The sequence below is a fragment of the Enoplosus armatus genome, chromosome 7 (assembly GCF_043641665.1).
Source record: "Enoplosus armatus isolate fEnoArm2 chromosome 7, fEnoArm2.hap1, whole genome shotgun sequence".
NCBI lineage: Eukaryota > Metazoa > Chordata > Actinopteri > Centrarchiformes > Enoplosidae > Enoplosus > Enoplosus armatus.
In genome coordinates this window covers 21446975-21461879 of record NC_092186.1, presented here as the reverse complement: position 1 = coordinate 21461879, position 14905 = coordinate 21446975, and the positions used below count along the sequence as shown (strand labels likewise).

At 43.2% G+C, this 14905-nt stretch overlaps 1 protein-coding gene across 1 annotated transcript in view; it reads left to right on the top strand.

Annotated features, from left to right (window-relative positions):
• The window catches only part of dnajc6 (DnaJ (Hsp40) homolog, subfamily C, member 6), a 30540-nt gene extending 16695 nt beyond the window's left edge, over window positions 1–13845 (top strand). The window contains exons 6-19 of the mRNA XM_070909144.1: window positions 1443–1576; window positions 2196–2390; window positions 2549–2666; window positions 3558–3637; window positions 3912–4105; window positions 4874–4900; window positions 5770–6147; window positions 6924–7067; window positions 8002–8103; window positions 8328–8465; window positions 8554–8865; window positions 9895–10043; window positions 10509–10685; window positions 13744–13845. Of these exons, the coding sequence (XP_070765245.1) occupies window positions 1443–1576; window positions 2196–2390; window positions 2549–2666; window positions 3558–3637; window positions 3912–4105; window positions 4874–4900; window positions 5770–6147; window positions 6924–7067; window positions 8002–8103; window positions 8328–8465; window positions 8554–8865; window positions 9895–10043; window positions 10509–10685; window positions 13744–13845 (2250 nt within the window). The remainder of the gene's footprint in view (window positions 1–1442; window positions 1577–2195; window positions 2391–2548; window positions 2667–3557; window positions 3638–3911; window positions 4106–4873; window positions 4901–5769; window positions 6148–6923; window positions 7068–8001; window positions 8104–8327; window positions 8466–8553; window positions 8866–9894; window positions 10044–10508; window positions 10686–13743) is intronic.
• The last annotated feature ends 1060 nt before the right edge of the window (window positions 13846–14905 follow it).

Here is a 14905-nt window from a genome sequence, read left to right as displayed (position 1 = left end):
GTGTCCCCTCTCACTGCACAATGATTCATTTTACGTACAATTTTATTGCCAACACGGGTGATTTGTCAACTTGGCCGCTTTTGAGAAGTCCTGATCCTAAAAACCTCTTCTTAAACCTCATGGGGTGTTTAAATAAATAAAATTGTGCAAGATGATCTTCCCACTTTCCATCACATGAAGGCTACGATACCACACTGACAAGGGATCTTAAGAAGGGAAACAAACCCCACTCTTAGCCTCTTTCCTATGTCTCTGCTCTTCCTCTCCTCTCACTGTTGCCAACCCTGGATGTGGCAACGTTGGTCTGCCTTTTTTTGAATTTCAAATACAGTGTAACACAGCTTGGAGCTCACCAAACTGCTCTAATTCTTTCTTTTTAGTTCCTATCAGGCCTTCCTCTCAGTTTCTCTACCTCTGTTGTTGGTCTTTATATTTTATACTTTATAAAAGACAATTGATTGTCCCTGACAAAGTAGAAGAGGAGAGCATTTTAGTCCCGCATGTTGGCCTTTGAGGTTCGCATTCAGTTAAAGTATGGATGTGACTCATGTTTTGTTTGTTGGTCATAGAACTGGAACAGGTAGATGGGACTCTGAATGTTCTTGAGTGTCTTGCTAAAAGAGATATTACTGGTAAAGAGGTAGATAAAGAAGTCTTCCCGTTCAAAATAGATGTATTTTGCGTGACAGAGATCAGTTTGGAAAACTCAACAAAGTTTCGTGAGCGTCCAGTTGCACTTTTAGTACACCTATGGTAACGCATTCAAGCTTTGATAATGTCATGCATACAAGTCAAGCTAAAACCCTTTATAGTTTGCAATGCAAAGATTTTTCAATACAGTCCCTACCGAGGTATTCAGTGAGACTGTTCTAATTCAGTGACAGCAATACTGTACACTGGCATGTGGTGTAGCATGTTATTGCCAAGTCACTGCGGTTTGGCTGTGGCTTGGCAAACGGCTCCGCCTTGCATAAGAACCAAACGGTTCCTTTCTAAAAACTGTTTTCTCTGCTTCAGATCACAAGAATGTTTTTGTCTCCCTGTAACCTGAAATGAACTCACGGTAAATTTATAACCGTGAATACATTCAAGGAACAAACATCTCTACCACCACATTACATTCAGTGTTGGCCTATTTGGGCACAGGGCTTCATCATCAGACACATCCTTAAACTTAAATGTTGTATGAACTTCTTTGAGCTTATTCACTTCGGTAGCTTTTGGCTACTTTGGCAGTTCATCTTAGAGCTGGAGTTACAGTGCAGATCTACAGCAAGCATTTTTCATCTATACATATCCACACTTGATACTGTTGTTGCTGAAATGCTAAGGAGTGAACATGCATGGCAGCTAAGACCGAAAAGTATATTGAGCCTTAAAATATAATAATTGCCCAGTATTTCATATAGTGTCTCAGTGTCTCCTTTATTGTGTGTTTTTAGGATGGTCCTTCTCCCTCAGGAGTTTTGGTTTGTGCCATGTTCTGCTTCTGCCACCTCTTCAACAACCCGATTCCTGCCATGCAGCTGCTAAGCGCCAAGAGACCAGGTTCCGGCCTCTGGCCCTCACACCGCAGGTTTGCATCCCTGAACATGTGTGCTTGTGTGTGTATGACAGAGAATGAGAAGCTAAAGAGAAACAAAGGACAGGAACATGTCATCTACAGTAGACATACTTTGTAACGCCCCGTAACACATCTTCTTTCCTGTGTTTGTCATTAATTCCCATTGTTTACCATCTATTATATAGAAACGCAGTCACATCATCAGCAGGTTCCACCATTAGCTATTTATTTTTATTTAGGCAGCTGTTTATTCTCTTATTTTCCCCAAAAGGCAATGCATTTTTTTTAGATTCTAGCATAATGAATCTTAGGCTGCAGAGTTGACAGCCGTGCTCGAGCAAGACCTCCCTTATGAGTCAGAGTTTTAGTGCAAGTTGACTGAGAGTTTATGGAAATGGCAGCAATAATATTCATTCTGGGCGTCGTTCAAAGTCCTTAAATTGATCAGTGTGTTTCACCTCCCTCTAACTGCGCTGTGCCTCTGCTTGTTGGCTTGATACTGTATGTATAACGTGTGCCAGTTTGTGAATGACCGATGATACATATCACCAAAAAAAAAAAGTGAGGGATGCACAAGACGCTGAAAAATGCAACAGGATCAAAATGCTTATCTTGTCTACTCTCCATGCAGGTACATAGGCTATGTGTGTAGCATGGTGTCAGAGAAGCCCAGTCTACCCCACTCCAAGCCCATGGTGATCAAGGCCCTCACCATGATTCCGGTCCCCTGCTTCAACAAGCAGCGTAGCGGCTGTCGGCCCTTCTGCGACGTCCTCCTAGGAGAGACAAAGATCTTCACCACTGCACAGGACTACGAGAGGATGAGGTAGGGGCTTGTGACTGATGCTCAAAGTAAGATTTAAAACGTAAAAAAGTAACATCAACAGTTGCTAACAAACACTTTCCTTCATTACAACTGAATGATTATGAGACATTGTGACGATAACTTTTACATCTCTCTCCTACATACTCATGCGTGTCCAGAGAGCACAGGGTCCAAGAGGGTAAGGTAGTTTTCCCTCTGGGTGTGAGTGTGCAAGGAGACGTCGTTGTTTCAGTCTACCACATGAGGTCGACCATTGGAGGACGTCTGCAGGCCAAGGTAAACCCCATGTGCTCTACGCTGTATCCAACAAAGTCTTTTTGCTGTAAGAGCCGGCAGCTGTTGAGGGAGCAAACGACAAACTATGTCTGTGTACTGATAATCATATTGACCTATCAACCATCAAACAGCCTCAGGATGTGGCTGCAACTTATTTGAATGTTTGTGCATCTCGGTTCCAAACACCATCCCACAAAATATCGGGAGGAAAGAAGGAGCAAGAAGTGACATGTGGGAGACAGGTTTTTAATTTCCTGACGTGCTCAGTTCATGTAACAACGTGGCTTTCCGCCAACAGCAGCACTGGGAGAAACAGTAGACATTTTATAGCTAGCACTAACATTTAACAGCCTGGGTCTAGTTTTCTTTCAGTTATCATATCATTTTACTTCTAACAGCACATTTGCTGATATATTGGTTTAAAGGTATACGCCCCCCAACATTTCCTTACTTTTAATGGCATTGTCTCACAATGCTACAGATTTTACAGTAAGTCAAATCTTCCTAGAAGGAAGCTACTTAAACTGACCTTTACAAGAGACACTTTAGGTAATAGCTTAGCAGTTCACCCTCTTTTTCAATTCTAAATCTATGGGTTAAAGTCTGACTGACTGCATTTTGATCCCCCCTTTGATCCCCCTCAGACTCCACTAACTCTGTTGAGCAGACTTTGCAGATCTCAAACCTGTATTCTGGCATTTCAGCTGATGAGTAAAATGTTGTCATAGGAATGATGGCAAAAATTATGAAAACAGACTTACGTTGTACAAAGAAGGATGGCAAAGCAACATGTCATCTCTCTTTCTATGGACATTTGACTATTGATGCAATTTGGTATGGTACACTAAAATCTCACATGGTCCAAACTTCCACTTGTTCTACTGTTGTTAGGTGTCCAACACCCAGATCTTCCAGATCCAGTTCCACACAGGCTTCATTGCTCCTGGTACCACCATGTTAAAGTTTAACAAGTAAGTACATTTATTGAATCACTTGCATGAGTATGACAGAAAAACAAACCCAGCTGAACCCTTAACAATAACTATATCTTGATACGGTTTCCAACAACAAACAACAGTGCAAGTAACTGGTTGAAAAACTGGACTGAAATGATCAGAAATACGCATTTTGTAAACAATCCTGTTCATTCCAGACTGTTTTCCCTCTCTCTCTCTCTCTCTCTATAGACTACTCACTATAACACTCATACATTTTCTTTGTCATACACCCTGTTTTTCCTCTCAGACCCGAGCTGGATGCATGTGACTCTCCTGAGAAGTATCCCCAGCTTTTCCATGTGATACTGGATGTGGAGGTGGAGGAAGCGGACAAGCAGAAAGACCTGACGCCGCCGTGGGAGCAGTTCCCCTGTAAAGACCTCAGCCCCAACGTGCTCTTCTCCTGCCACCAGGAGCATCAGGACGCACTGGCTATTGCTGGTACTGTGGGGACGGGTACACTGGGGACAAATACAAGCTGCCTCTGCTAAAGTGGACTGCACACATATGTTTAATCCATAACTTAGGCTACTGTACATCACACTTGAGGTGGGAAGCTCTATGTCATAGCTTCTGATCCATGATCCACACCAGGGTTTTTCTGTCCATAGCTAGATAGGGTGTCCACTACCATACTGGCTGCTTGTCATTTAAACAAAGATAAAACAGTAATTGTTTTGTTAATATTCAATGACAACATTTCCCATGTTGACACAGAAGCGCTGTCAAGTGTCAAAGCCTCATGGGAGCTGTAGTTGAAAGGAAAATGTTTGTGTCAGAGCTTCCCAACCTGAATGTGATATATATTCAAAATGGCTAGTTGTTCTTTAACAGCTAACTATTTAGCCTTACTTAAAACTAGGCATGAACCTGAAGTAACCCTAACCTAAGCACTAACCCTAATTTTAATTTACTCTAATTGTAACCCTGTGAGCTACTCACAAACTGTGAGGGCGGGCCGCTCGGAAAGTCTAAAACTCGCATAGAAACAAGTGAACAATACACATCCACAAACAAACACACACTCACAAATTCATTATGTACATCTCTATCATACACAAATTGCTATGCAAAACAAGATGGCGCACAACTACAGTAGATCACTGATATGGTAATATCACGCAGCACATGCAAAAACACATTCACGTACGTTAACATGCAGGCACATGAGCAAACTAATGAACTAACTCTCATTTTTGTCCCCACAAGATGAGATGGAGGGATTGGATCTGGAGGGTAAGACGGTAGAGGAGACCACAGACCTGTTAGAGAGACTGTTCAGTGGCATTAGTTAACCAGGACTGGGTTCAGTTCAGTCATACTCTCCCCAAAATGTACGAGAGCATTGACCCTATTGAAGAGTAACTCTCCTGTCATTGGAAAATCACTTACGATCTGTATTGATTGAATTGAAATGAACCCCATCCTTGTTATGCAGTGATATATCATTTTGGTAGATGGTTTTTCTCTGTCTGACTGGGGACCTGAATAAATTCCCCTAATATCCTACAACAAAAGGCCAATGTCTCCTTTCCCTGTATCTAGAGAAATGTTTACTGGATAAAGATGCATATTCCCAGTGATAATAGCTAAAGGAAGCAAAGGGAAAAAATGTGCACTGGTACAAATTAAAAAATGTTCTACCAAAGTGAAATATTGCTCTAGATTAACACTAGCTAAGGTTTATAGTCTCACTGTACATCCCACCCCTTCTTTAAAGCATACTGCATATATTTATTTGTTGGATTTTTAAATAAAGATTCATCATGTTGTTTTACATGTTATTTACTCCAATGAAAGTGTGCAGCTTAGTGTATTCTAGCACACAGCGCACAGCATCAGGAGAAGAGCAGGTGCTTGTAGCAGAGATGACCTACGCAGTTTCCCATAGTTCTCTACCTTGCTCTTGTCCCTTTTTCTCTTAACCTACTCTGTATATATATCTGTCTGCTTTGCCCCAATTAATTTCCTTCTTTGTTATTTCTTCCACTCTTTACTTTCTGTACTTTGCATGCCTCTTTGTCATTTGGTAATTCACTGCATTGTTCATCTGGCTCTTTCTCTCTCTACCTCTTTCCTTCTATTTCTGTCTCACCCTCCTGCAGAGCCAAGCCGGCCCCACGGAGGTCCAGAGGGTCGGGGCCACGGCGAGGAGAGCGAGCCATCGGATGATGAGATGCTCTCCCTGTCCAGCCAGCGAAGCAGCGCCAGCGCGGCCCCCCAGAAGCCCGACCCCCCTGCTCCAATGCCTGCCGCCCCTGCACCCGCTGAGGAAGTGGATCTTCTAGGCCTCGATGGGGAGGAGATCAACCGCCCGTGTCCTTCATCTCAGCCCCCGTCTAGTGCAGCCGCAACCACTGACCTCCTAGGGGACTTGTTCGGGGCTCCACCCCAGCCAACCAGTGTGCCGTCATCTGCCCAGTCCACACCACATAAAGTAGTCCCAAACACTGCCTCACCATGTCACTCTCCTGCGCCACCAGGTGAGATACCAAGTTTGAAAGCACAACCCTAAAACAAATATTAAAACGTTATACCCTTAGATTGCTTTATATGCTTTTAGGGTCTCAGTAGATTTCTAGAAGAAGTAGAAGTTAATTAAGCATGAAAGTTAACTCTTGAACTTTGAAGTAACAGTCTGACAAAATAATCTTGACTCAAAGTTCACATATTATCTTTTTCTGGCGCTTTCAACGGTTTTCATCAGATGAAATCTCCACATCCCATATTCAGCAGAGCTTAAGTGGAGATTAGTTAAGATTAATCAGTCAAACTGATATAGTTCATATTATTTAAATGATTTAAATTCATAAAAATTAATGCTGTAAATAAGTCAAGTAAGGCAAAAAAAAAAAATGCTTTACTCAAATTCTCATACATGGGTCATGAAAATTTAGAGATCTGAAAAATGGGTCACAGGCCAGAAAAGTCTTATCACAGTTCAGTTACTTTTCCTGCTAAAGCTAATAGTAGTCTGTAAGGAAAGCAAGAAGAATACCATTTTGAATATTTCACAATATGCAATGCTATTATTAGAACAAACAAAGATATATTGACAAGTAAAAATTGCAGACAATAACGTCTTAAGGCAAAGCAGTTTTCATTTTGGCACGTGGAAAACCAGTTATTATTATTTGAAAATATATTATACAAAGAAACGGAGGGGCTCTACACATTCTGTAAAGCAAGAAAATAAAAAAAAAATTTAAAGTATTTTTCTAGAGTAAGACAATAACAATGGTGTGTTTGTTTCCCTCAGCGTTTGATCCCTTTGGGACGGGTCCCATGCCTAAGCCTCAGGACATGATGGGCTCGTTCCTCGGACCAGGTAACGTGGGGCAGCCAGACCCCTTCCTGCATGCTGCTCGCTCTCCATCACCCACCCTGCAGCCTACAAGCTTGGGTAAGGCATGCCTCTGCTGCTCTGCTGCACACTCTCACTCACTGTGGATGTAATGAAACCTTTTTAAGAGTCCACATCAGGGTAAGGCATGTTACACAGTAAGTCTGCCACGCCTTAACACATCATGCATCGTGATTGTCGCTGTGCGCCAGCTCAGGTTAAAACTGCCGTCAAAACATGTTTTATTCATTTATTTATTTTTCCCAAGATTCATTAGATTGCACGTCCTTTTCCTTCTTTCTTAGCTTTGCTCTACTTATTGCTTACTCACACTGGCTTTGCAAGAGATAGCCTTTTTTATATTGCTGCTGTATGTTTGGCAATGAATGGGTGTGCATGATGCATGATGATGTATTTGCAGCCTGTCTGGTTAGTACTGCATAGAGATTGCACAGGCTTGATATTTCACCCCCCCCCCCCCCCCCGGCACGAATCATTCCCCATTAACATTTTCAGCCTAAACTCTTCCAATAATTCGCCCACAATTCTGCTACTATAGATTTAAAGAGCAGGGTGTGCACGATGAAGCCAGACAGCAACACACTTATCAGTGTTTAATCAGAGCATCATGCTAATTGTAAAATTATAGAATTATAATACAAATACTTATTGCTGGACTGAACCCAACCTGAGCTTACAGTAATGCTTGTGAAAACAGGTCTGAACCTGGCCTGAGCTCAACAGGCTTGATATATTAGTAGGAGAGGTTGCAGACCTCAATTTCAGCTATTACAAATAACTTGTACATGACCTTTGCCGTGTGGTATGACACTTTTTGGATATCAACAGTTTCAACTAGATCCGACAGCCCCCTAACAACACTTCTCATGTGACTCAACCCTGCTATTATTTTCTCTGGCTGTGTGGGTTCATGTTGCTCAGTGCCCATTCACTGTGTGCTCAGTCTGTGACAAACCTTTATGTGCTCGAACAGGCCGGAGTTCCCCTGTCCCGCCTACCACCCCAACCGTCAACATTCAGCAGCAAAACGCCAAGGGAGGATGGGACTGGAACAGACCCGCTACCACAAGCACAGGTAGAAACCAGTTACCCAACCACACACACACACTTACATACACACAGACAACACTGAATGGTCATCAAATGTTCCAATTTGAGAAGCCAGCCAAACCTTTTTGTATGTTTTCACATCAGTGGAAGCTGGTGGAACTGAATGCTGAAGATCAAAATAACTAAGAAGCAGATATATTTGTGAGTACCAGTGTTTTCTCATGCGTTGTTGTTTACTGATTTATCCAGGAGGAGGATTTGGTATGGGTAGTCGGTCAGCCACCACTAGCCCCACAGGCTCGGTCCACAGCACTCCCACCCACCAAACCAAGCCAAACACCCTGGATCCGTTCGCTGACATAGGCAACCTCGGGGGCAGCCTTGGAGGTCAGTCACTGGAGTAGTAGTACATGAACTGAGTCTTTGTTATTTTCGCTACCATGTCTTGTGTCATAATCTCTGTCCTTTGCTTTAGCAGGTACTGGCTTCTCCAGCAAACCCACCACCCCTACTGGAACTACCCCCTCCATCCCTCCCATGGGCTCCCCATCGAGACCCCCTCCATCTCCCCAGCACGCACCTGGCTTCCCCTCGTGGCAGCCAGGTGCTGGAAGCGGTGGAGGATGGCAACCCCAAGGACAGGGCCCTGCCCCGCAGCCAAAGCCCAGCCCCAGCCACACCCCCATGCCCCACACATCGCCCCAGAACCGACCCAACTACAATGTTAGCTTCTCTGCAATGGGAGGGGGCTCGCCCAGCGCGGGGGGCAAAGCACAGGCTGGCATGGGTGAGCAGGAAACGTTGAATTAGATTTGATGTCTGTTATGATTCAAATGTTGTGGTCCGGTGGTGAAATTGTTCAGTTCTTGTAGCCATGACATATTAGACGTAAATTGCTGTAATTCGAGAAAACAAAATTTAGATGACACCTAACTCTTAAGTGATCCTGCAAAAAAATGTGCCTTTAGGTGGCACTAAAGTGACATAATGAATTTAAATGGCCATGATTGAGTGGTAATCATCTCATTCACTTGAAATATTGCACAATTTATTGTTCTGCAATCTATTAATAATCCAAAGATTTAGGTGACTTCTATCACTACATTTCCTTTAATGCAGATTCAGCTGTAGATAAAAAAAAAAAACCTCCTAAACATTTTATTAATGTAAATCAAGAGGACGGTACAGGTTTGGAAAAGGAACTGCATGCGCTGTCTGAGTGCTTGTTTTGTCATAGAAAGGCTGCTCGCAGATCCATACCGTGACAGAAATAGGATTATTGGATACTACTGTGAAAATCAATTGAAATATTTATTTATTTGATATTTTATTTGATGAAATGTAAACACTGAAAGACTTTCAGAATGCATTCACCTGTCACATACGTGTTTACCTACAAACTATACACACATATACTTAGACTGATACTAACTAACTAACACTGATGCATCTATATGTCAAGGCTTACACAGTCATTGTTTTAACCTGAATATAAAAGCCTAAGCAGGGACGGCTTCAGCTAGATGGCCTGTATACATTATATCTGTTGCATCGCTCCGCTCTACATGTGTGTTTCTGTTCAATTAAGTAACAAACAACAGAGATATTTGTTGCAAAGAGGTAGAGGTAAACCTTGATGACTCAAATTTGAATACATTATATGCTGTGTGCACATTCATTCTTCAGTGGGAATGGACCTGTCCCTCAGTCAGTTGCATGGTATATTGCATCTCTGAGTGCAGGATGATAAATGGCGGAGCAGCTTTAAAAAAAACAAAAAAAACATGTTTTCTTTCTCTGTGTCCCTCTCTGCCAGGTTCTAAGCCCAAGGCCTCGCATGCCAACTTTGATGACCTGCTGTCTGGTCAGGGCTTTGCAGGGACCAAAGAGAAGAAAGGGCCCAGGACTATAGCAGAGATGAGGAAGGAGGAGATGGCCAAAGAGATGGACCCTGAGAAACTAAAGGCAGGGGACATTTTTCTGATGTGATATTGAAGAACATCTGTGTACTAAGGAGAATAAAGAGAAGTTTGTTGTTTTTATTTGCTGTTGAAGTTTCTGTGAGAAACATCGTGAAGTCCCATGACTCTTGCATTACTACATCTGAGTAGAATTATAGTTTGACATCAGCTCACTGGGTTTTTGTCATCTGTTTATCCAGAGTAGCACAATAGAAGCAATTCAGTGATTCCCGAAAGTAGGATGGTGTACTCAAAAACCTTTGGCTGTCAAAGCCTTTCTGTTTATTCCAGAATTAATGAAGCAACCAATGTCGGTCTCCCATGACCAAACTTTTGGTTCTTCTAATTATTCCTTTAATAACACTGCCAGAGCCAAAATCACTGAAAGCATTTCTGCTAATTATTGTTCCATATCTGGTCATCACTAGCTAATGGCTCCCCTCCTCTCCCTCTCATCTTTGCGACCCAGATTCTGGACTGGATCGAGGGGAAGGAGCGCAACATCCGTGCTCTGCTGTCCACCATGCATACTGTACTGTGGGAGGGAGAGACGCGCTGGAAGCCTGTGGGCATGGCTGACCTGGTTACTCCGGAACAGGTCAAGAAGGTCTACCGCAAAGCAGTCCTGGTTGTCCACCCAGATAAGGTGAGACTGGTAGACTTAATAATAATGATAATAAAGTGTGGATCTTTATCTGTATGCATGCTCTCTGTCTTTACATCAAACAAGTTCTCTTTTAATAACCTTTGTGTTTTTTTTGTTTATTGGCTTTATTTTCTCAATGTTTGGGGTCCCATAGACACCACCGCGGTGTGTGTAAAAAAGGGGGATGAGGGCTGATGAGGGAAGTGAGAATGTGGGTCTGCCGTGGCCACTTTAAATTGTGGAACTTTAAATCTCTTTTCCTGTTCTAGTGTACCCTATGCTGAAGGAGATAGGAAAGGAAGCACCTTTCTTTAGCATTTAGAGAACTCGACCAGCTGTTATTGTGGCTGCCATTTAGATAGTTCCAAGTCATTTCACTCAGTTAGGAACCCTCCTAAGCAAAAAATACTTTTCGACTTTTCCTGGTGAGCAGGTGAATGAGGAAGTCTGAGGGCATCTGGTGGAAGGCTTGAGGATGGCAGGTCTGGGGAGTTGGAAGAAAGTACTTGGTCTGGGAGAAGAGAGCAGGGGCTGAAGACGGAGACAGATAGTGGGGGCAGGGGACGGCTGCAGGAAGGGAAGAGAGGCAAACTGTGGCACTGAGACCATAAACAGAAGTAATGTGGCTTCTGAAACATGTCATCTGTTCAAAATCACAGTTATAAGCAACTCTCATACAACTAGGGAAAAAAGTGTCAAGCTGATGAAACGTCATTGACCATGTGTTGCTACTATGATTTTACTATAATCTAGTAGACATGTAACATCTAAGTATTTGCAATATTGGCAAAGTTAGTAGAAAAACGCTCGTGCTGGAGGATCGAGAGTTGTTCCTACTTAACTAATATTGAACAGGAACTTTTTCACGCATGATGTAAACAAAGAGAGAAATACAATGAAAACAACAAAAATAATCATCACTTCAACAATGGGATAACGGAGTGATCCAAAAGTAGTTCTCAACCAATCAAATAAAGAAGCACCATCCTGGTGAACAGAGTTAGCAGTATCATGAAGGTGATTAATTATATCACCAATCGTAGCATTGTATTCAGGCACAAAGGTGCAACATTCAGAACCAATAACAGCACAAGTTCCTCCTTGGGCTGCTAAAAGAAAATCCAAAGCTGCTCTGTTTTGTAAAGCCAGAAGTCGAACAGAGGCGAGTTCACTCGATATAAGCATGAGAGCTTTACCAGTTTCATTAGCTATTACTTCTATTGCGTGAGACAGATCCGCAATTTGATCTAAGGCAGACATAACTCCGTAAAAGGGAAGAAGGGGGCCGAGTACATTCTTGAAAGACGATTGATGATGAGTCCCAAACAAATCTGAAACTCCACGTCGTGCTCGTTTAAGAAGAGGTTTCTGGGGCAGGGAGTGAGCCACTCTCATAGCCGGGACGATGTATGCCAAGCCACAGCGCCCGTTGTAGTCCACAGGAAGATACGGGTATGCGAGGTTTCCACATACCCAGTACATTCCTACAGGAGAGGAGATGGAGCAGCGAGCAGTGCGGTGAGCTAGAGCACTGAGGCGAGCCTGGCCTGCTGCTTCCAAACAGCGCTGAGGTGCAGAATCCAGAGATTTAAAGTCCATATTGGTGTGTTCTGGGTCCCATTTGAATGTACGAAGGCAGTCAGATTGTCCTACAGGTGTCCCACCGTCATTCTGGAGACACCAAGGGAACGACTGAGGAATCAGCAGTATGGGAACAGGTTTTGGGGTTTTGAGACATCTCTTGCAGTTTGCGTGTCCTCCAGAACAGTTAAGTGGTCTCATTTTGGAGATGCTGGAACAATCAGGGTGAGAATAAGACTGAGACAAGGGAATATGCATCAGGTGGCAGGTGTCACAGTCAGAGGCAGGTAAGGCCATCAGAGGTAAACCCTCTCCAGCTGTGTAGGGCATTAGGCCACAGACATAACAGCTGGAATTAGGGCGTATGTGGTTGGCTACTTGCCATGCCATAGTCAGAAAAATATTGATATCATCTACTCTTACGTCTGGTGCTTTCATGACCTGTGGAGCTCCCATGGTGGACTCCACCAAGATCAGTATTAGGAGATGTAGGATCAGGGGCATTCTTCCAAGAGAAGTCGTGGATCCACACAGTCTGGTTCTGGATCTTCACAGCCAGACACTAGAGCAGTTTTGCAGATGTGCTTGCACCATGCAGAGCGAGTCACCAGGCTCTAGCTGAACATCAGCGCCACCATCAGGAGTATCGAAGCAAGTTTGTACCTGTTAAATGAACACAGTGAACACAGAATGACTCACAGCACAGCAAAGCTAGGTTCCTCACTGTCCTTACAAAAGGCAACGGGAAGGTAATATAACAGCAGACCATAATATGAACTTACCTGTGGTTCAGTCAGCAGCCAGCAGTCAGGCAGCCTATTTCATTTTGCTGTCAGGAATACTCAATATTCAGGTTATGGCTCTAAGATCTGTGGTGAGGTCATGGCATGTATGCAAGGAGAACCTACAAGACTCTACTCATCCTCTCTTTTAACAGAACAAGAGCGTACAGTAGGCGCAACCCAAAATGAACCCCATCACAGGGGTCTAGTGAGTGAATCACAAGATCAATACCCACTGATTAATCATTACAAGACGGCAGGATTTCAATCAGCCAAACAGGGCAGACGTAGAGGCAGCGTCATGTCGGATATGATCCGGTTGCATAATCCCACAAAAACATGAGCACATAAACACACACAAAGATGCATGCACGTACTTCCAGACATGTTGATCGTTGTTAAGAGGAAGTATAGAGCATACAGGCTTCAGTTGCTTTTTTTTTTAAATAAACCTGTTGGGGTTTTGGACCACACCGTCTTTGAGTTCAAACCAGTTTATTTGTCACCTACCTGTTGTTGAATTTTAAGAGCAGGTTTCAGCTTTGAAATAAATCTGTAGTGTCAAACAGGTGTCTTGCCAGAGGTAAAACACCTGCTTCGCATCACTCATTTGAATATGGCCAGAAGTGAAACATGTTATAAGGTGATTTTCCTATGGGTTTAACTGCTCTGTGTTTCTCCGTCTTCCCTCGCAGGCGACAGGACAGCCGTATGAACAATATGCCAAGATGATTTTCATGGAACTAAATGACGCCTGGTCAGAATTTGAAAGCCAAGGACAAAAACCCCTCTACTGAGTGAATAGTGAGAGGACGTGAGCGAGGAGAGGACGTCCCTTCTGATTCTGTCATCTAATCCTACAAATGTGTCACCACCTCTGGTCGTCATACTACAGCCGAACCCTACAACATCTGCCTTTATACCCGTGCTTTGACCCGTACTTCTCCTCTCACCACGGAACATCCTGTTGATCTGCAAAGACGGCAAAAGACTACAGAAGTCCAGTGCCCGGACTAACAGTGAAACAAATGACTCCCTGTAGCTCAAATGTACCTACCTACTGTATGTATGTGGTGCAACAGTGTCCTTCCTTGTTGAGTGTCCTTAGCTCCGAACCAACCCGCCAATCAAAGCAGAGTCACCGGGATGTCTGGAAAACCAGAGAAAAGCTTGATTCAGAGGAGACAGATCAAAAGAGAGCAAGAGACGATGGACAGACACACACAAGATAAGAGAAAAGCACATCAGGGGGTAAACTCAACAGGCATTCGGAGCGCCAGGCAGTCTGTAAGGCACCAAAAGCATTTAACAGCAATCAACCCACTAATCATTCAGTCGGGGAAGTAGATTTTGCTTTGTACTTTGTGTGAAAATCCACAGTTTTTCCATGCAATTAAATGTTCCCAGAAAGACAAAAAAAAAAAAAGAACAGCGGCAACAGCTACTACTACTACACGCCTTTCACTGATTGATGTGAAATTAAAATGAAGCCAAACCTGCTCTCCGTCCAAAATAGGCAGTTTGGAAGTCCAAATTAACAATCTATCTAATTTAGAAAGTGTTGTGACAGTGCAAAGAGAATGAAAGCAAACTGCTACTACAGTAACTCTGATTACAGGTTGGCTTCGATCGGTCTGCTGGAGATAATTGAAAAGGAAAAACTGAATTAGAAAAAGTATAATTAAAACACATGTCAGAGGGCTGCTACTATTTCCATTTCCTGACTTAATATTCATGTGACAGATCATCCAAAAGGTGTGGCGCTGTAGGAGAGGGGTTTATCATTGGTGTAATGTAATCAAGCCTTGTGTGTTTCCATGTTTGCAGGGAACTGCGGATTGTACACTGTATTTTAGG